Source organism: Balaenoptera musculus, chromosome 16 (assembly GCF_009873245.2).
Source record: "Balaenoptera musculus isolate JJ_BM4_2016_0621 chromosome 16, mBalMus1.pri.v3, whole genome shotgun sequence".
Lineage (NCBI taxonomy): Eukaryota > Metazoa > Chordata > Mammalia > Artiodactyla > Balaenopteridae > Balaenoptera > Balaenoptera musculus.
Window position 1 is genome coordinate 31,195,190 of NC_045800.1, and position 21,543 is coordinate 31,216,732.

A 21,543-nucleotide genomic window follows, 5' to 3' on the forward strand; every position below is an offset into this window, starting at 1 on the left:
TTCTGCTCTCCCCATGGCCTGGCTGCTCAGGGAAAACATGCTAGCCTCCCACCATTTTTGGTGAGATGTATCTGAAATTTATTATATGATTATCTAAGTTCTAAAACAGAGGGTCCTGAACATAGTTTAACCTTTTCTTGATGACTGACTGTCAACATTATGAATGTTCGTTATCATACTCTGCTTTCTAGGCTTTCACCTCCTCCCCCCAGTTCACCTATCACATGTCACTGCTGACATGTGTACGCTTCTAGACGCCTCCCCACCCCCCTGTCCGTCACTTTGATGGTTCTGATGTGCTGAGCTAGTGTAGCATAGTGGGTTAGCTTGTGGGCTCTGCAGTCAGACAGCCTGGGAGAGTTACGACACCTCAGTTATGCCATCTGGAAAACAGGTATGGTGAGAGTTTTTTTTTGTTTTTGTTTTTTTAATAGACTTTATTTTTTAGAGCAGTTTTAGGTTCAGGGCAAAATTGAGTGGAAAGCATGGACTGTTTCATTATACTCTCTACCCACCCCCGCCCCATGCCCTAACCTCTCCCACTGTCAACATCCACACCAGAGAGGTGGGAGTATTTATCTCAGAAAGCTGTTTTAAGGATTAAATGAGATAATGTATATAAAACATATAAAATACCTAGCGCAGTGCCAGGCTCATAATAAATCCTTAATATACGTAGCTATCATCATCAATAATAGTAACTGTGTGTTATACAAGCGTCAGTGATGATCATTAAGGTCCTCAGGATTAAAATGAGCAGCTTTTGTGCAAGGATCTGACGTGGCCAGGCGATTTCTGAGCACTTCTCTGTGCTTTGCTCTATGTCCAGGCAGTGGGAGGTCTTAGTTCTGGAGAAATGGGGCAGGATCAAGCTTCACCTCTGTCTAGAAGTAGCTTAGTGATGTGGATCGTGCTTAGCACATGCCTCTCCTGAGTCTAAGAATGGGTCCCTTGATGCTCATGACGGTGCTCTCCTGACCCTGTGTGTATATACTATAAGCCAGACTCTCTGTGGGCTTATAAAAAAAAAAAAAAGCTGATGATACAAGGTTTGGCATGTGGGCCATCTGGGTAAGGTGGAAGGCGGCTAGAATCCAAGGTATTTGGATTCTGGTCTTTAACCTTGACCAGAATCTGGTCTTTAGCCTTGACCAGAAGAAGAGCTGCTGAGAGGTTTCAGCACCACGGACAGCTCCTCAACCAGCCCCTCCGCCTGGCTTTTCTGGGCTTGCTTGCTGCTGTTGCCACCTGCAGAACACACTAAGCGAACTAGACACCTTCCTTGCCTTGTAACATGACAAAGCTCTGTCTTTCTGCCTGTCTGGGAGGTAGTTAAGGGTCTTATACCCTTTGGGCATCCCTGTGAGTATATTTGGAGGGGACGTGAGGGGCTGCAAATATTCTGGGGAGGCTGACCTCGTGCCATTCCAGTCCCCCAAGCTCCCCTTTTCTTCTGAGAAACTCCTAAGGCCAAGACTCAGACAGGGCCTGGACTGCTCTGAAGGGGATGGGGAGACAGTGGGCGAGGTCTTTGGTAAAAGAAGTGGACCCCATTTTCCCCTTACGGGCCAAGGAAGAGAAGATTGGGAATGCCTCAGGGGCTCAGTGATACTCTGTTGGCCTCCTTGGTGGACCACTCCTGCCATGGGCTTCAGTCAGACGTCTGTTCTGGCATTAGCTGCTGTGCTGCATCGGCCAGGGCCCCCAAGTTCTCCCTGGGGAAACTCAAACTAACAGCTTGGTCACTTGTCCTGAGTGGAGCCCCCTCCCCGGGCGCAGCTTGGATTCTGCTTGCCCAGTCCTGTTGCCCCTGTGCTTGGGTCTCTCTCTTCCCAAACCACATTGAATCCTGCCCATACCCCTCCCAGGTCCTTATGAGGGACAACCCAGAGTCTGCCCTCAGAGCTGGATAAACTTAACTGAGAAAAATGATACGAGTGAAGGATGGTCTGCAGGCATGCATCCCTCAAAATATTCTAAAGTCCACCCTGGCTCAAGGCAGGCCAGTGGAGAGCAGCGCATGGGGTGGGGTTGACTTGTCTGCAGAACGACTTCTCCTGAGCTCTGATCCCAGGCCATTAGCCTGGGCTGGCAGTGGGTAAGCAATTGCCCTGTGAAACACACTGCTGTGTCAGAAGCAGACCAATTTACCAAATGGCATTTTGCTAAAAGCCAATTTGCCAAAAGTCAATTCACTGAATGGCCAGTTTGTCAAATGACCAATTCATCAAATTGACTTACTTTCTTTAACTACTTTGTGTGAGTCGACTGGTTTGCATTTCGTCTTTATGATAGTATTTTCAGGACTGATCCATTTGTCTCTGGCCCCGCTCCTGGTGTTTGAACTACGGTGAACCCAGCCCCAGTCTCTTCCTGTGACTGCAAAGAGCTGGGGCAGGGAAAACCCAACAGCCCCTAAAAGGCCTTTGTGAAGACAAATGGGAAACAACCCAGCTAAAACCAAATTGGTAAAGGAAACAAAAGAAATTTAGCAAATGGGCCCTTTGGAGAACTGGCTGATCTGTGACTTCGCTTCTGGGGAAGTGACTCAGGAGGAGGCAACCTAATATCCTTGAGCCTCCTTTGGGGATGCTGGTAAATGTCCTGCTTTTCTGTTCTGCTGCTACCTCTTTATGGGACCCGTACGAAGCCTCCATGCTTGGTTTCATTTATTTATTTACTAAAAACATTTATTTATTTATTTATTGGCTGCATTTGGTCTTTGTTGTTGCACAAGGGCTTTCTCTAGTTGCAGCGAGCAGGGGCTACTCTTGGTTGCGGTGCACGAGCTTCTCATTGCAGTGGCTTCTCTTGTTGCGGAACACGGGCTCTAGGTGCACAGGCTCAGTAGTTGTGGCACACGGGCTTAGTTGCTCCGCGGCATGTGGGATCTTCCCAGACCAGGGATCGAACCCGTGTCCCCTGCATTGGCAGGTGGATTCTTAACCACTGCGCCACGAGGGAAGTCCCCCATGCTTGGTTTTAGAACCAGGAAAGGCCATGCCTCTCCCCCAAGCTTGTTTTCGTCTGTGGACTTGGTGAATTGTATGCACAGCAGTCTCCACATCCTCCTAGGCTGGGAGAAGCCCAGGCCCATATGTAGCAGATGCAAAGGTTTTGTAGGGTGTACTTCTCCCTCTTGTTTGATATGTCTACTCATTTTTGTCTTTTTTTTTTTTTTAACTCTTCCTCTGGTTCCTGTTATCTTACTCCATTTTATAATGTATCCCTAAAACTGCCTTAATTCCTTCCTGAAACAAGGCAAAGAAGGAATCCAGACCAGCTCTGAAGGCTCTTCTGTTGGCCCAGGCCTGCCCTGCGGGGCCCCAAGGTCCTCGCTCCTCCAGCGTCAGCGTCTCAGCCCATCCCACTGGACCCTGAGGTCTCATCCTGGAGCAGGGCACTGTACCTGCTCTTCAGGGAGATGTGGAAGCAGACATGAACTGCTGCAACGGAGACAGATGCCGTCCTACCCTGGGATACAGCATCTCACCCGGCACAGTCAAAATGCCCACGTGCCCACAGGGCCTGCTTTCCCGCCTCCTTGTCTGTTTGATGTTGATTCCCAGTCCTTCATCACTTCGGGGTGGGCACTGTTTCTGCCACGCTGCCCTCTGTGCAGTGTCCTCTCAGCCTGGGGATTTCCCCACCGCTTAGAATTGTGAGCCCCAATTCTTTGGGTGTTGGTCACCTCAAAGATTTTTTCCACCTTTGTCTCCTCTGGGGAGGATCAGGGAGGCAGGACATTAGCATTTGTTGAATGCCTACAAAGCACCACGCGCTGGAATCAGTGCTTTATATGTTGTTTTTAAAAACTTTCCATTGAAGTATAACATATATTCAGGAAAGTGCAAATTTCTGTACACGTGTTATGCATTTTCATATATATAACTCGCTGAATTTTCACAAAGTGAACACACCCATATAAACAGCAAGAGATCAAGAAGGAAAACATCACGGGCACCCAGAAGCGTCCTGTACCTCCTTCCAGTCATTAATCCCTCACACCAGTAACCACGATCCTGATTCCTAACAGCATAGCTTCGTTTTGCCTATTTTTGTGCTTTATTTAAATGGCACATGTGGTATCTAATCCTCACTATATAACCCAGCAAGAGGGAGCTGTGGTGAACTCTCCTTTACACGTGAGCAACCAGATTCAGAGAGGTTGAGTAACTTCCCAAGGTCACACAGGCAGTAAATGGTGGAGCTTGGAATCAAACCCAGGGTTGTCTGGCTCCAAAGCTCATGTTCTTTCCTCTATATCTTGATTCTTTCTCCTGCTGAACACCCCTGCCCCTTCCCCACTGTGTGCCTGGGCTGGGAATCTCTGAAGTTATTGGTCCTAACAACTCAAATGTTTCTGGGACAAGAGCCTTGTCTCCCCCAGTGCATCCCTGCTCAGGACTCAGCAGAATGCCTGGGGCTTCTTGGGGGCTCAGTGCATGGTGGTTGATTACAGGGAAGGCCTTGCCCGGCACTCAAATTAAGAGGGGATTGCATTCCCCCGCCTCCTTCATTTGCCCGATTGCCGTTATTGTGTTCATGCCATGTTGTCTGGGACCTGTGCCTTCTGGTCTGTTTCCTGTTTGTCCTTGAGCCACTCACTCCTGAATGGGACTCCAGCCTCCGAGCAGCTTTCCTTGGCAGGGCTCTGTGGTTGCTTTGTGGGGTGCGTGCCTCTCCTCTGATATCTCTATTGTGGGAAATGATTGCAGTGACACTCGGTAGCTGCATGACAAACAGCCCAGTTCACGGAAATGTTACCCAGGCTGGTTTTATGGCGCCGCGATCCAGGGCTGCTTAATGTCTCTTCCTAATGAGGTTTCTGCAACATTAACTCCGTGGGTCTAGAGGGAGGGGGGCTGGCCACAAGAGGGTGTGTGGCTTCGGGGTGGTGTGGTGGACAGGAGAGGAAGGGCATCTCTCCTGCTGACGGTGCCTGGCATGCACTGGTAGCTCGGAGCAGCCCATTTTTCCTGCAAAGCTCCAACCCCACCATCTATGGTGCGAGCCTCCAAAATTACCTACGGGAGTTTGGACATCAGGAGCTCCTTGGGAAAATATTGGATGTTTAACACTTTTTAAAATCTCAAGGCCTCACAGAGCATGCGTGAGCTTTAATTCCGTGAATATCGTAACCACCTTAGGAGGAGAGGGGTGGAGAAGGAGAGGGGTCAGAGCTGGACCACCCAGCAATTAGTAGGGATGGTTTGAAGCCTTGGCGGCAACACAGTTGTCACCTACTGTGTGCCAGACAGTCTTCGGGATACATTCACATACCTTTGTTTACCCCTCTTATAAGCTTATGTTACAGATGAGGAAACTGAGGTACAAAGAGGCAGCCAGTTGATTCTGAGCTTGCCTTTGAACCCAGGTCTCCCGACTCCCCTCCCAGACCAGCTACTGCCCGGCCAGCGCCGCACCCTCCCCTCACTGAGGCTCCTTTGGGGGACACAGGCTTATCTGACGGCCCCAGCCGTTTATTCTAGCTGGCCTGACTCTGGCCCTCGGGAGGAGAGGAGAGGGGATCGGGGAGCACAAAGATTAACAAGGGGAACTGGCTATTTAGTGCAGCCTTAGGAGAAGACAGGGGCAGCTCCCAGGTGGGGTGCCGGTGTCTTTCCTTTGTTTTGACAACAGCAGGGCAGCAGGGCCCAAGATCAAAGGAAACTAGGCTGTGGATGGTGGGACCAGTTCCCCCTTCACCCCACCACCAGCCTGTCCTCTGATACTACTCCCTGGTCTCTTCTGCACTCTCCCCCTTACCCCGACCCAAACTTGACTTCTGGAGTTGGTGAAACAAACTCATCCACACTGAGAATCAGCCCCTGATCAGCTTTCAGTTTGCTCTCGTGGGAGCACCTGAGATTTATGAACGACAAAGTCCCAGTCCCTACCTTGAGGTTGGAGCCCAGGCAGAAAGGGTTCAGGTCCTTATCACCAAATGTCTCTCAAGAACCCACCTTGGGGCTTCCCTGGTGGCGCAGTGGTTGAAAATCTGCCTGCCAATGCAGGGGACACGGGTTCGAGCCCTGGTCTGGGAAGATCCCACATGCCGCGGAGCAACTGGGCCCGTGAGCCACAACTACTGAGCCTGTGCGTCTGGAGCCTGTGCTCCGCAACAAGAGAGGCCGCGACAGTGAGAGGCCCGCGCACCGCGATGAAGAGTGGCCCCCGCTTGCCGCAACTGGAGAAAGCCCTCACGCAGAAACGAAGACCCAACACAGCCATAAATAAAATAAATAAATAAATAAATAAATAAATAAAATTAAAAAAAAAAAAAAAAAAAAAGAACCCACCTTGAAGGTCACTTGGAGACAGGTGCACGCACATGCCACATACCCACGGAGGGTAGATCTGGGGCCCCTGAATATTGTCTCTGGGCTGGGGAGCCTGGGCAGGGAGGGGTAATTGCAGAACTAATTTCCCTCCTGGGTGGGAAGGGTAGGATTTGAGGGGAGGCTTGAAGGATAGGCAGAGACAAAGGAGGGATGGTCCTTCCAGAGCCCAGGAGCACCTTAGATGCGGGTGTGCACCCGGCATCCCAGCCCTGGGGTGCATCCTGCAGCAGGGACCTGGGGTACAGAGCAGCCCCCGGGGGCTCTGTCTCCCAGCCCCTGGCCTGGGGCCCTGAGCTGGAGCAGTGGTTCCTGTTGGCATGGGGGAGCTGAGTGCCTCTCAGGCAGCGTCCCCCTGCCCCAACCCCAGCAGGAATGTAGGGAGGGCGGTGGTACTAATGTCGTGGCTGTCACTGCCCTGCCTCTGGTGAGCACCTCCTCTGTTCCCCAGGAAGGTGGGCAGTGGCATGCCACAGGTGACAGGTCAGAGGCTGCTCTTCCCTCTCTCCACCCAGTGGGGGTGTCTGTGTCCAAGTCTCCTCCCATCCTGCCCCCTATGGAGTGGGAGTTGTCTCCTCTGCCCCTGGCTTTGAAAAGCTGGCGGGTACAGGGGATGCAACCCCTTTGCTTTAGCCCTAGCTGGGGACAGGAAGAGTTTTAAGTTTCCCTCTATCAGATGCAGCACTTTTCTTTTTTAAAATTTATTTATTTATTTATTTTACTGCGTGCAGGCTTTTCTCTAGTTGCGGTGAGCAGGGGCTATTCTTCGTTGCGGTGCGCGGGCTTCTCATTGCGGTGGCTTCTCTTGTTGCGGAGCACGGGCTCTAGGCACGCGGGCTCAGTAGTTGTGGCTCACAGGCTCTAGAGCGCAGGCTCAGTAGTTGTGGCTCATGGGCCTAGTTGCTCCGTGGCATGTGGGATCTTCCCGGACCAGGGCTCGAACCTGTGTCCCCTGCATTGGCAGGCGGTTTCTTAACCACTGCGCCACCGGGGAAGTCCCAGCACTTTTCAAACTTTAATATACATATGAATCACCTGGGGGGATCTTACTAAAATGCAGATTCTGATTCAGTAGGCGGGGCTAGAAAGTTCATATTTCTAAAACTCCCAGGTGGCTCCGCTGCTGCTGGTTCAGGTGCCAGAGACGTGGGTGCTGAGTCACCAGCTGAGGGTCCTTGGGCGGCACTTAGCAGCCGCAGCAGCAGCATGAGGGAGGCTGCCCTGAGCTGGGCCCACCCGTGTGTGATTTAATCCTCCCGACCTCACTGGGAGGTAGTGCTGTTGGAAGGGGAGACCCAGGGGCTGGGAACTAACCGCCGGTCGTGCCCGAGATCACACAGCGGGCTGCTGGCCGAGCCAGCCTCCAGCCTCATCCCCCTGATTCCTAGGCCTGGCTTTTTCAACCCTGAGCCTCCCTGGCCCCCCCGCCCCGAGGCCCATAAAGACAATTAGCAGTGGCAGCTGACTCTGCCAGCCCCGGCCAAGAGCACCACGCACAGCCTCAGTTAAGCCCCATGACCCCACGGTCATTCCCACTTTACTGAGGAGGAGACTGAGGCTCAAGGCGTTAGGAAACTGCCCTGAGGTCCCTCGGTGGGAGGTACGTGGCCGGCTTCAAGGCCCAAGGCCCAAGTCCTTAATCCGCTAAGGGAGCCCTGGGCGAGGTCACCTGGAACAGTCGGGCTGCCCTGGTTTCCTCCAGCCGCATACTGGGCGAGCGCAGGGTAACCAGTCGGGCGAGGGAACAGGCCGGGTTGCCCAGAGCCTCCGTGTGGCTCGAAAGGCAGACAGAGCAGGCCCCCAGCTCTGCAGTGGGGCCGGCAGGGAGGGGCAGGAGCCCATGCTGAGTCTGGCTTTGGCTGGTGCCCAGCATCCCCGGCTGGACACGCCCCCTGTGCTGATCCCCTCAGGCCGGTCTGCCAGCAGGATCCAATCTGGTTAGAGCGTGAAGGGGGATTAGCAGAGAGAACATGGGGTCCCGACCTCGGCTTTCTAGCCCCTGCCTCTCCGAGCCCTGGCAGAGGCTGGAGGGATTGGCAGTGTGCAGGAGGAGGGGCGGTGCTCCTGGGGTGGTGCCCAAGCCAGGCTGTGGGCTTGCTACCCCCTTCTCTTCAGCGAAGGGGGACCCAGCTGGGGTCATTGGGGTGTCCCAGACTCCGGGGGTGGAGGTACCGGCAGCAGCTCGCATCTCAGGGCCCTTGATCTTGGGTGGTGGGATTCAGGCAGGGGGATCTTTGCCTGCAGCACCCTTATCTCGAGCCCCCCGGGTGGACCCCAGGGGCTCCAGCTCCCTGTCCTCCTGTGGGTCCTAGGAGAGTCACTTACCTTCCTCAGAGGCTCCCCCACCTCTCTGCTCATGCTGCTGGGACCACCTCAGAGCCATGGAGGGTAATTATTGAAGTTCCATAAGGATGGGTGAAGGGAAGGGCAGGGTCGATTATAACACCGTTGGCAACAAGTGCTTCTTCCCCCTTCAGAGCCCTCACTTGTTGGGTGAGTGTTAGGCAGAGCAAGTACAACCATACCCAGTGCACGGGGAAGAGGTCTGGTCTCACGAAGTTCACACAGAACCAGCCATCCTGCCCCAAGCCCCTGCTTTTCCCTCTCAGTCACATGGCCTGTCCTAACTCCTTGCTTTAATCAGGAAAATGCAGAGGGATTGGAGCAAGAGAATCATGGAGGGATCCACTTTAGTTCAGTTCAGCTAAAAATTACTGAGCCTCTGCAACGCACCAGGTGTCCAGGGACTGTCTGGAGGCAGAGATGGATGTTAACCAAAAATCAGTATTTTATTACATCCAGTACACAAATATTTCATTATAAACCTGGATTAATGCTGAGAAGAGAAAGCGTCGGGGCCCTGGGAACCTGCAGCAGAGGGAGCCGTCAGAGGAGGTGTCTGTAGACTGAGATGTGAGCATGAATAGGAGTTACCATTCCTCCTCAAGAGTGAAGGAAGAATAGTCTCGGCAGAGGGAACGGAAGTGCAGAGGTCCTGTGGCAGGAGGGATTCGAGGCAATGAAGGAACGGCAGCACATGTGGAGTCATGGGCAGGGGTGAGAGCACCCAGTGCCTATCACATCAGAGCCTGCAAGGTAGGTACCACTTCTCACCCCCATTTTGCAGATGAGAAAACTGAGTCCAGAGAGGTTAGTGACTCACCCAAGACCACATGATTTAAATGGGTGAGACAGGGCTCGTTGAACCCAAGTCTCCAGGGTGACACTCAGCTGTGGGCGTTCTCCTCTATGCCCTGGCCTCTCAGTGTGTGCTTCCTGGACCAGCAGCATCTGTATCCCCTGGGAGCTTGTCAGAAATCTAGGACCTTATCCTTTCTCGTAGAATCTGTCCCCAGCCGGCCCCTTGTCTGGTTGCTGCATCCCTGCTCTCGAATCTGCTTCTCGCTGTCCTGCCTGAGGCGTCCTTCTGAGCTGCTGTCCGCCCTGTGGCTCTGTGCCCTGTGCTTCCCCCTGGCCAGGATTGGGCCACCAGCTGCTCCGGGTTTTGGTTTGTCCTTCCAGCTCCAGAGCCCTCCCTCTTCCAGGATGGCCTCTCTCAGTGTATCTCATTCTGCCCTGACACACCCCAGGCCACGCACCTCACTTCAGGGTCTCTGACAAGGTCACCGAGGGAGAAGAATAGGGCAACATCGATCAAGTTTCAGGGAGAAAAAGGAGGCTCAGGGCCTGGGAAAATATGATGAGAAAAGTTGTAGGTGGTACATTTGAAGTTTGCATGCCAACCTGGTGAAAATGGATATGAGAAACTTTATTTCAAAGAGGTTTGGGAAAGACAAGACAGTTGTTGACCAGGTAGGGGATCAACGGGGCAAAAAAAAGAATAGCTTTGTTTGGGTTTGCCAAATGGCTGAGCAAGCACCCAAGTCCGGGGAAGGCTTTTGGCGCCCCCTAGTGAGATAACTGGAAACAACAGTCAGAACCTTAGCAAATGGATAGGCGGACTGTGCTTAATGAAGGTGGGACAAAAGCCTGCATTTCTTTTTTTCTTTTTTCTTTTTCTTAAGAGTTTTATTTTTTATTTTTTTTAAAAGATTTAAAAAAATGTGGACCATTTTTAAAGTCTTTATTGAATTTGTTACAATACTGCTTCTGTTTTATGTTTTGGTTTTTTGGCCCCGAGTCATGTAGGATCTTAGCCCCCACCCGACCAGGGATCGAACCTGCACCCGCTGCATTTGAAGGCAAAGTCTTAACCATTGGACCACCAAAGAAGTCCCCAGCATTTCTTAAATATTGCCAAATGGAGATACTAGAACAGAAGCGTAAATATTTACATGAACTCTCTTAATCTTCTTCAAAGCCCTGCGTGGTAGATATTTTAATCCCCATATTACAAATAGGGAAATTGAAGCTCTCAGGCGTGTAACTTCTGCTGTAAATGGCAGAAGCAGGAACTGAACTTCGATCCTTCCGTTGCAGAGTTCGGGCTCTCTCCACCACCCTCTCTGCTGTCAGCACTCTGCATTTTCCTCTGCCTTCCAAGGCTCACCTGTTTCCCTCTGGTCTAGAGGCTGGCCTCTTTAAGGTCTCAAATTCAGTTTCCTTTACTCATTTTAACAGTGTGAGCACCAGCTCACTACTGTGGCCTGGCCCTGGTGGATCCACACCCATCCCTGGACCCTCAACGTCAATAATTGACACTTGGTGTCCACTGGGGGCAGCGTCTTTTCTCTATAAGTTTTGGTGCCCCAGAGCCATGTCTAAAAGGCCATCAGATCACACCCCTCTCTGGTCTAACCTGTCGCCTTCTCTGGTCTGCAAGGCTTTTTCCTGCCAACACTCTCCTCCCAGCACCTCCTGCTCTCAGCTACTCCTGGATCATGCCAGGCTCGATGCCTCCTGCCTTTGACAGACCGTTCCTGCCCCTTCCTTCCCCACTTAGCTCCCGGTGTGCATCCTTATAGAATTGCTCTGCCTGAATCATACTTCGACGTGATGTTATTATAAGAAACAGACACTTGAAACCCATTTATTGTAAGGATCTAGCGTTATTGATTAGGACACACAGTCATTTTTCATAAAGACCCCTGGAGAAATTCTTGTCTCATCTTAGTGCCCAAAACAGCTCTACTCCCGAGAAACTGGTTCTTTTGAATTTATACATATATCGGGGATGCAGTTAACTGACCAGTTTTCCCTTTTCACATCAGCTCTCAGAAAGCTTAGAACCTACCCCCTGTCCCGACCAGGCAGCTGTGTGGATCACGTGGTGCTGCATGCTTGGTGTCCGATATTGATTTGTCTTTTCTTTGCCCTACTTTTTACTCCTGCTCTCTTGCTGTTTTATAAATCCCTGTAAGTCACCTTAAAGCCTTTCTGGAACAAGGTTGGCCTAAATCAATAAACTAGTCGATACAAAGGAGAAACCTTCCTTGCAGGATTGTAGTGAGGATTAAACGGAATAATGGTTGTGAGTTGTCAGCCCAGAGTTTCCTCCCAGGCTTGGCTGAAGGGCGAACTGCTAGCTAGGGCTGAGATGAGGGTGCTGCCAGAGGTCCCCACTCCTGGGCACCCTCCATCTTTCTGAAACCTGGGAGGCCGGGGGGAGAGGGGGGAGAAGCTGCTGTCACATTAAGGGACAGACACAGGCCGGTTATAGTGAAGCCAGACACAGCGGGAATGTAGTTTTGGAGGAGAGAGAGGAGAGGCTGTGTCACAGGCTTGAGACGCTTTCCTTCAAGGAGAGACCGAGCAGGGAACAGGGGGTGTGATGGTGACAAAGCCCCTTTGGACCACAGGTGCTTGGGGCCGGTTAGCTGGGGGACAGGAGGGGTGGCGGTTTGGAGGGGAGGGAGCTCACAGAGGTTGGCTGACACTCTGTGCAGGGGGCAGGGTTTTGGGGGGTTTGCGGGGCAGGCCTTGCAAGGCTTCTATTCCCCCACTTTGCACACAAGGAAACTGGGGCTCAGGAGGGAAAGGCTGAGCCACAGATGCACAGCCAGGAGGTGGGGAACCGGGATTCGAACCTGCCTTTCTGAGGTCAGGGCCCCGTGCTCTCTGCTGCAGTGCTTTTGTTTTGTTGTCTCAGCAGAAAAACCCAGGCAGAGGGGAGCGGTTCCCGCAGCTCAGGGGACAGTGCGCTGAGTGGCCCTGTGGGCTGTGTTCTCAGGTTTGAGGTGAACCCTGAGGCCTGTGGGGTGAATGGTTGAAAAGATGGAGATGGTCAAAGCCCCATGGGCCTGGCCCAGGAGGAGGGTCAGGGGTCTGCAGAACTGCCCGTCCCACGTGGGGACAGGCAGCCCTGGCCGTCTGAGGTCGCAGTTCCTCCCAGGGCTGCTGTGCGAGGGGAGGCTCTGGAACCTGACTGCCAGTTTCAGATTCTGGAGCCGCCACCCGCCAGTGTTCCCTCAAAAAAGTTGTGGAACTTCTCTGAGCCTCCCTCTCGTCCTTTGTGAAAGGGAGACGGCAACAGTATTTGTCCCATGGTTAGTGCGAGGCTCAGGCGCGCTTGTGACGTGCTGGACGGTGCAGGCGTTGGGGGGGCGGTTGTTATCAGCACGGTGGGAAGCAAAGGGGCGTTTGTAAAAGTCTGCAGTGAGGATTGAGGGAGGGAGGAGAGGCAGCTGGACAGGTGCCTGAGGCCCAATCCTGCTGGGGAGCAGAAGCTGAGTTGCTGAGTCCCTGCAACGCCTCCTCCCTCACTTCAGGACATTAATAATGGGGAGGTGATGGAGTCCTCCGAGGTCCCTGCCCTCCAAGCCCCAGGGCAGGGATGCAGCACGGCAGTCCCTAGGCCAGCGTGCTCAGCCCCCCGTGTGGATCCAGGCTCAGTGGCAGCCCTGCTCCCTGCAGTCCCCGAGACCACGGGATCTGGAGTCAGACCCAGCCTGGAGTTCACAACCTGGGTGGGCCACCTACTGGCTGGGTTATCTGGGGTCCAGCTGTGCCTTCTTCTGAAGCCCCCATTCCTGATCAGTAAAACAGATCAGGAACGGTAGGTAGACTCGCCATAGGTCTCAGGGCAGCTGTGGGCCCCGTTGAGAAGCTCCTTCTTTGCTTGCTCCTTTGCAGCCCTGGACGATGCCTTGGGGGCTGAGCTGACCCCGGTGGGTCTGGTGGGCAGGCTTGGGGGCTGGCAGAGCTGATCCCTGCTGCCCCAGGCTGCACCCTCCAGCTGCAACCCCTCTGCCCAGAGAAGGGGAGGTGGCTGGGGACCGAGTTCCAGCTCATTTATTCACTCATTCATTCATTCGACAAATGTTTACCCAGTGATCTTTGCATGCCAAGCACTGTCCCAGGTGCTGGGATACAGCTGTGTCTGGTCTGGGCACTGTCTGGCCTGCTTGACCTCCCTGACTCCTCAGGGCACTCTGGAGAAACCTCTTCTGACAGTGTTCTCCCTCTGGCTTTGTCCTCGCAGGGACCTGAGTGAGAACACCATCCAAGCCATCCCCAGAAAGGCTTTTCGTGGAGCCACAGACCTCAAAAATTTGTGAGTATGGGCCTGGGAGGGAGAGGGGCTTGGGGACTGTCGGGCCACCCCTGTCAGCATCTTTATGGGTCTCCCCAAGCCCTGTGGTCCAGGCAGCCAAGGAGCCGGTCTGGGCTCTGAGATGGCTCGTGCCAGCATGGTCTTCTGGAACAGTCTGGGGCTGGAGGAAACAGGCATCCTTTGGGGGCCAGGTTGAAGGGAGTGTCATGAACTGTGGGGTGTTGGGTGATGTTCTTGTTCCATTGCAATGGACAGTCTCTGTACCCTTGCCCTCCAGTGGGTGGGGAGAGCTGGGTCTGAATGTTTTCTTGCAGGTCCATATTGTATAAGCTGCTGCAAGTCAGTTAACTTCACTGAGCCTCTATATATTGTTGTGCAAAATGGGGACATCACATTTATCTCACAAGCTTGCTCTGAGGTTTAAATGAGATATGGAAATAAATACACTTTGTTGAATGCTATTTTTTAAAATTTATTTATTTTATTTTATTTTTGGCTGCATTGGGTCTTCGTTACTGCGCGCGGGCTTTTCTCTAGTTGCGGTGAGCAGGGGCTACTCTTCGTTGCGGTGCGCGGGCCTCTCGCTGCGGTGGCTTCTCTTGTTGCGGAACACAGGCTCTAGGCGCACAGGCTTCAGTAGTTGTGGCACGCGGGCTCAGTAGTTGTGGCTCACGGGCTCTAGAGCGCAGGCTTAGTAGTTGTGGCGCACGGGCTTCGTTGCTCCGCAGCACGTGGGATCTTCCCAGACCAGGGCTTGAACCCGTGTCCCCTGCATTGGCAGGCGGACTCTTAACCACTGCGCCACCAGGGAAGCCGAATGCTCTTTAAATATAATGGTTTATTTCTATTACTCAGATTTATTCTGGTCCAGGCTTACACTCCACCCCACCCCGGGTCTGACTGCCATAGTGATGGCAAATGCCTGGCATGCTTGTCGCTCCCTGACCCTCGTGCCTGTAGTAGACATTGGTAATTGATCACCGCATTCTTTCCCAAGGAGCCCAATCACAGCTTCAGTTTATTCTGGAAGCAGCGGTCCAGGTAGCCACTGTGAGTCGGTCTCACTTGGCACTCAGGCTGAAATCTGTTTGCCGGCTGTGGCTGCCATGGCTCCTGTGACAGACTCTGATTTTACGGCCACCAGCAAGCACCCTCTAGGTGGTCTCCAAAGTGGGGGCGGTGCCTGCTCCCCAGGAAATATGCAAGGTTGGGGAGAGGAGTATAATATAACTTATTTATACTTACTGTTTTAACTAAAAATAAAGAATTTAAGCTTTTATTAACATTTACTATTTGGATCAACACATATGTACTGGACAAATGATTGGGGTCAGGGCTTTTTTTTTTTTAAACTAATGGAGTGGTTGATCAAAATGTCTGGACATCCCCGCTGTAGGCAACGTGCCATCCTCTCTGTAACTTTCCTTTGCTTCACAGACAGCTGGACAAGAACCAGATCAGCTGCATTGAGGAAGGAGCTTTCCGGGCTCTGCGGGGGCTGGAAGTGCTGTAAGTAAAACATAGGAAGGGAAACGGAGGCAGGAGAGCTGGCCATCACGGGCGCTGAGGCCCAGGCAGCTGGCGTTCGGGCTGGGAAGCCCCACAGGAGGCGGGAGGCCTGGGAGGTGGGTGCCAGGCCCAGGGCAGAGGCCGTGCTCTCTGCTCTCCTAGACTTGTCGCTAAGGACGGAAGGGCGTGTACTCCTGGGGTCATGCCTGTGGCAGTGTGACCCAGGCTTAAACTGCTCGTGATGAAGCCCAGGGCGAGTGGCCGTGTCTCTCTGGAGTTTCTAACACACAAGGCTGCAGTGCCTCCCCTTTCTCCCTCCGTCTGTCCAAACCCCACGCTTTCTTCCAGGCCAGCCCGAGCCTGCACCCATCCTCACCTTCTGTGGACCCCCCCCTCCCCTGTCCTACCAGCCTGGGGGGTCTGTGGTGCAGCTGCCTCTTCATCACAGCTCAGGGCTTTCCCTGAGGGTGGCTCTCCGGCGTAGCCCCCGGGTCCAGCCCAGGGCTGGTCACCTCGAGGGTGGCCTCGAGCCGCAGTGTGAGGGAGAAGCTGTGCCCCTCCTTCCCACGCAGCTTGCGGCTGGGCGGACGCTCAGTGACTCTGGCTTCCCTCGTTCAGGACCCTGAATAACAACAGCATCACCACCATCCCCGTGTCCAGCTTCAACCACATGCCCAGGCTGCGGACCTTGTGAGTCAGCCCGGGCCGGCCGAGAGCACAGTGCCGGGCAGGGGAGGTGCCGGGGCGGAGGGGAAGGAGCTCGGCCTCCTCTGCACCCCGGGAGGCCACCTCAGGGCGGGGGCTGAGAGGAGTTGGGGGAGGGGGAGGTGATCTACAACGGAAGGACGTTGAATGTCATTTATAGTTGATGTTTTCCTGGGACAACAAATGATTTGTTTTTGTGTTTGAAGATGAGTTAAGTGATTTGGGCAGTGGGTCTACGTGAGCTTGGTGAGGTGCATCTTATCTTCATTGGGCACACTCCAGCCAAAGGGGTGCCCCCTCTGGCCCGCCGAGCCCGCTGGGAGGGAAGGGGCAGCTGCTGGGAAGTTTCCCGCTGCTGCAGGTAATCCCCAAGTCGCGGCTGAGCCGCACAGCTGACTGCGTGTAGGCCGTGCCCCGGCTGAGTGGAGCGCCAGGGGCTCGGCCCCCTGCCCTGTGGGCGAAGGGGCTCCCGCTGTGCGGCCAGGGGCTGGGGGCCCAGGTGGGTCATGAGCCACCCTGACCCCTCCCTCCCCCCGCAGCCGCCTGCACTCCAACCACCTGTTCTGCGACTGCCACCTGGCCTGGCTCTCCCAGTGGCTGAGGCAGCGGCCAACCATCGGGCTCTTCACGCAGTGCTCGGGCCCTGCCAGCCTGCGCGGCCTCAACGTGGCCGAGGTCCAGAAGAGTGAGTTCAGCTGCTCAGGTGGGTGCAGGCCCTGCTGGGGCTCCCGGCTGCCCTTCGCCTGCCCCCTGCCCCACCTCCCATTCCCTCCCACTAACCTCCTGTCACCACGCATTAACATCTGGCCCACCCGTGACCTCCTGTCCTCATCCATGGATGAGATGAGGACATCTCAGCATCTCCTGCCCTCACCCGTGTTCTCTCCTGTCCCTACTCATTGTGTCCTGTCCTCACTGTTCTCCTCCTTCCCCATCCGTGGTCTCACCCATCACCTGTGTCTCCACATCACCTCTTGCCTCCACTGCATTTCCCCTCCTGTCTCCTACCCATCACTTCTTTCCTGTCCCCTACCCATTGTCCCCTTCTGTCCCATCCCTTCTACCCAATGTCTCCCTTTTGCTTCTTTGCTTCTACCCGGTGCTCCCGCCCCTCACCTCCCACCCCTCACTCCACCCACTCCTTGCCCCCTCCTGTTACCACCTCTCCCATCCCCCATTGTCTCACCCCTGCTATCTTGAAAAGTCATTAAATTGGGCCTTCTAGCCTTGGTTCGAAGTGAAATGGACTCCGGAGTCCGTACCTCCATCTTCCACCTGGGGTCCTGTGAGAGCCTCCTGCCTGGCCAGCCCACTTCCTTTCTGGCCCCTCCAATCTCCATACTGCAGCCAGAAAGACCTAACGAGACCCACAGCTTCGGGCCGGCCACTGTTGCTTTGTCCTTACCTGGCCTTTCAGTGCTCCTAGGAGAGTCCAAACCGCCCTCCAGCTCTGCGAGGCTGGACGAGGTCACCTCTGCCTCCTCTGCCTGGTGGCTTCCTCACGGTTGCGTCTCAGTCGTGCCTGCCTCTGCCCCTCCCGGGAGCGGGTGCCTCCCACCCTGGCCTCCTGGCAGGCTGTGTCCCTGCTGGTTACTTCCTCCCCGCCTTGCTGCCCCCTCCTCCTCCTCAACCTGCAGGGCCCAGGGAGCCTCCCCTGGCCCCAGAGGGAGTCCCGCATAGACTGATTGCAAAGTCCATGAAAGCATGGGTACCTGTGCTGTGTTCTCTGGCCATTTCTTAGTACTTTGCTCACACTGGACACAGAGAGATAGATGCTCAAGGAATGTTTGCTGAGTGAATGACCAGCTCACAGATCCGTGACAGAGGATTAGGGGCTTCCCATTCCTCCCAAGCCGGTGGATCTGAGCCCGCCAGCCACACAGAGCTCGGCCTCCTCCCCTCAGGGTGAGGCTCGGGGGTGGGGTGGGGTGGCTGTCCCCTCCTCCTCAGCACCGGCAGCCCCCGAGACTGCGCTCGAACACCGCTGTGCTCAGGGCTGCGGTGTGTGTGAGACGTGATTCTGCAGCTCCACTGCTAGGTATGTGCACATGTTCTGCCAAGCACACGTCCAGGAACATCCAAGCAGCGTTTTTCATAATATCCCAGACTTGGAGATTGCCCAGATGTCCACCAACAGGAGATTGGATTAGCCAATGATGGCATATCCATACAATAGACTATGAGTCAGCAATAGAAACGAACAAACTACACAACAACATGGGCAAATCTCGGAGATTTTACGTTGAGTGAAAGAAGCCAGATGCAAGAGAGCCTTCTGTCTGGTTTCCTTTATGTGAAGTCCACAAACAAGCAGAGCAAATCTTTGATGATAGATCTCAGAATAGCGGCTAGCTCAGGGAAGGAGCATGAGGGAAGCTTCTTGGGTGATGGAAATATTCCATGTCGAGGGGGTGGTTCTGTGGCGGTACCCACATGTGGAAATTCAGCCAGCTATACACTTACAATGGTACACTTGGCATAACCGATGATACCTCGGTTTTAAAAAGTGTGGGTCCTTACATCAGACACTGGGCTTCACCCTGATCTCACCACCTATTAGCTGTGTGAATTCCATGTGCTAATTAATTAATGTTGAGGATGTGTGAATTCCATGTGCTAATTAATTAATGTTGAGGACTCAGTTTTCTCACCTGTGAAGTGGCCACAATGATTTCATGCTCTTTGCAGTAGGATTCAACGAGATACTGCATGTACAACACTTATTATGGCATGTGGCACAGAGTAAGTGCTCAATTAACATGGTCCTTGTCATACTCAGGCCAGAAGTGTTGAGTGACTTGGACTAGAACCTGGAGCCTCAGAACTGAGGGTAGGATTTCTGAGCGTGCAAATCACATGCTCATGCAGCACAGTTATGTTCAGATTCAAGTTCAGCAAACAAGTACCTGCTATGTACCAGGCACCCGCAGAGTTACATCATGGTCCTTGGTGATCTCCTCTGGTTCATCCTCATCTAGAGAAACACCTTGTCCCCATCCATCAGTCCGTATCTAGGAAGGGAGGTCCCGACCCAGGGCCCCCTGAGGTCACAGCCCACTGTTTCCACAGGCCAGGGGGAGGCGGGGCACGTGCCCTCCTGCACCCTCTCCTCCGGCTCCTGCCCAGCCATGTGCACCTGTAGCAATGGCATTGTGGATTGTCGTGGCAAAGGCCTCACCGCCATCCCCGCCAACCTGCCTGAGACCATGACGGAGATGTAAGTACAGGCAGGGCAGGCGCTGGGATGCACCCCTCAGGCCAGGCCAGGCTGTGGTGGTCCAGTGAAGAGCCAGTGCAGGCGCTACCCCAAGGCTTGCCCTGAGGCCCCTCAGTGCAAACGGAGAAGACATGCTTTGCCTCAGCTGGGCTGAGTTGTCTGCCCAAGGCTGGCAACTCTGGAGGGTTGGAGAGGGGTATCCCTCTGTGGTCCATCTGTCCAGCCCAGCTGGGTGAGTCTGCTAGAATTGGTTTCTTAGGGACTTCCCTGGCGGTTCCCAGTGGTTAAGACTCCTCGCTTCCACTGCAGGGGGCACGGGTTCGATCCCTGGTCGGGGAGCTAAGAACCTGCAAGCCCCGCGGTGCGGCCAGAAAAAAAAAAAAAAGAATTGGTTTCTTAGTACTAGCATCATTCGTGAGCCCCTTTCAGCCATGGCAGCCTGGGATAATGGAGCTCGAAAACCTGTCCGTTTTCTCTGCCTGTGCCAGCCCCCCTACTCCAGATGGAGGGTGGGAGCAGGGGCTGGCAGGCAAAGGGTCTGGTTTGGGCAACGGCAGGGGTGGGGTGACCTGCCCTTGTCCTTCCTCTGTGTTCTCTCTCTGCAGCCGCCTGGAGCTCAATGGGATCAAGTCCATCCCCCCTGGAGCCTTCTCTCCCTACAGAAAGCTTCGGAGGATGTGAGTGCCTCCTGCTGTTTCCTGGGGGTCAGCATGGGGCTAAGCCTGGAGCAGGCAGGCCACAGCCCCGGCGCAGGTCCTGACTCTGCCTGCCGTGGCTGAGCCCCCAGCAAAGCCATCATCTGGCCTTCGTACCAGGCTCATCTGTGACATGGGGATGGCGGTGGTGCGACCTCCTCGAAGGGCTGTCATGCGGCCTAAATAGGATGCTGAGTCCGAGTCTGGCACGTGACCAGAGCTGACCATTTCAGCTTGAGCACCCATAGGAGCAGTTGAGGCTGTGAGGGGTGTGTGTAGGGGAAAGCTGGGGTACCCGCCCGTGCATGACCCTTGGATTGCACAGGGAAATAGTGGCCAGTCGTGGGTTTTTCGGGTGGATAGGGGAACTGACCCTTCTCTTTCCTAATTTCAAAGAAACCTTTGCCCTCCTGTGGTATCTGGGAGGTAGGGGGGACAGGCAGGGCTTGGTGGCCACTGAGGGATTCAGCCGCCGTCTCTCCTCTGCTCACCTTGCAGAGACTTGAGCAACAACCAGATCTCGGAGATCGCGCCCGACGCCTTCCAGGGCCTCCGGTCCCTGAACTCGCTGTGAGTAGCAGTGCCAAGGCTCTGTAGTGGTCCAGGGCATCCCCCAAGGAGGCCGGCAGGGCCCAGGGCTCAGGGCCCCTCTGGTGGGCGCTAGAGAAGGAGCACAGCCTCAGTGGGTCTCCCTCTGGCTGCAGTGACCAGGGTGCCTGTACCCAGCTTTCCCTTCCTCTTTGTGGACACTCTGCAGCTGGGAGGGGGAGGAGGGAGTCAAGGGCTGAGTGCATGGAAAAGCTAGGCAGAGCTGTTGCCCCTGGCAACTGTGATGCTCTCCCTTCTGCGGTGGGGATTTTCCCAGCCTTCTCTGTGGCAGTCATCTGACTCAGCCCAGCCTTCATGTTGGCCCCCACAGAAGCCCAGCACTCCGTTCTCCTAAGCCTTGCCTGGGTCCTATAATGGTGGCAACCACCAGCCCCAGTTGTGAAATCTGCCACAGCTTATATCTTTTGTCCCAAACGTGCTCTGATCTCAAGTTGTAATGAGTGATTGTGAAGACTGTTTCCTGCCTACCCTGCTCCCCCCACCCTGTCCAGTATTTCCCTTCCCTCAACAGTTTGTTGGGGATCCATCAATCTACAAAACGTTGTGCGGCATTGAAAATTAATCTCGGAAATGTTACTTCATCTCTTTTTCCAAGAACCCTTGCTTGCACTCCCAGGGTCACTAAGCCCCTCACTCTCTGAGGTCCCATGGTACTTTGTCTCCATAGAGAGTGAACTCAGGGTGTCCTATAGTCAGGCTAGCTCCCTGTTGATGGGGGCCATTCATTTGTCTTAGGAATGAGTATTTTCACCTGTCCCTTGGCAGCACTGGACATGGGCTTGGCGTTGATTCGGGGCCTAGGAAGTGGAACAGAATGGAACTCCCCCTGGGGCAGTGCAGAGGCTGTTAGCTCAGTGTCTTCTGTGTGCACCCTCTTCTCTTGGAATAGAGTCCAAGGTAGTGCGTGGGGCCGTTGGGAATGGCACCCCTAAAACTGTGCAGTGTGCAACCTACACAGCTGTACACGACAGCCTGGTGATGGGTCACTGTCCTTGGCTGAGAGATCAGACCCTG

At 54.2% G+C, this 21,543-nt stretch overlaps 1 protein-coding gene across 1 annotated transcript in view; it reads left to right on the plus strand.

The window, feature by feature from the left end:
• SLIT1 (slit guidance ligand 1) overlaps positions 1-21,543 on the plus strand; it is a 170,401-nt gene that overhangs the window by 99,483 nt on the left and 49,375 nt on the right. The window contains exons 5-11 of the mRNA XM_036828945.1: positions 13,723-13,794; positions 15,232-15,303; positions 15,922-15,993; positions 16,548-16,711; positions 19,078-19,225; positions 19,831-19,902; positions 20,419-20,490. Coding sequence (XP_036684840.1) covers positions 13,723-13,794; positions 15,232-15,303; positions 15,922-15,993; positions 16,548-16,711; positions 19,078-19,225; positions 19,831-19,902; positions 20,419-20,490 — 672 coding nt within the window. The remainder of the gene's footprint in view (positions 1-13,722; positions 13,795-15,231; positions 15,304-15,921; positions 15,994-16,547; positions 16,712-19,077; positions 19,226-19,830; positions 19,903-20,418; positions 20,491-21,543) is intronic.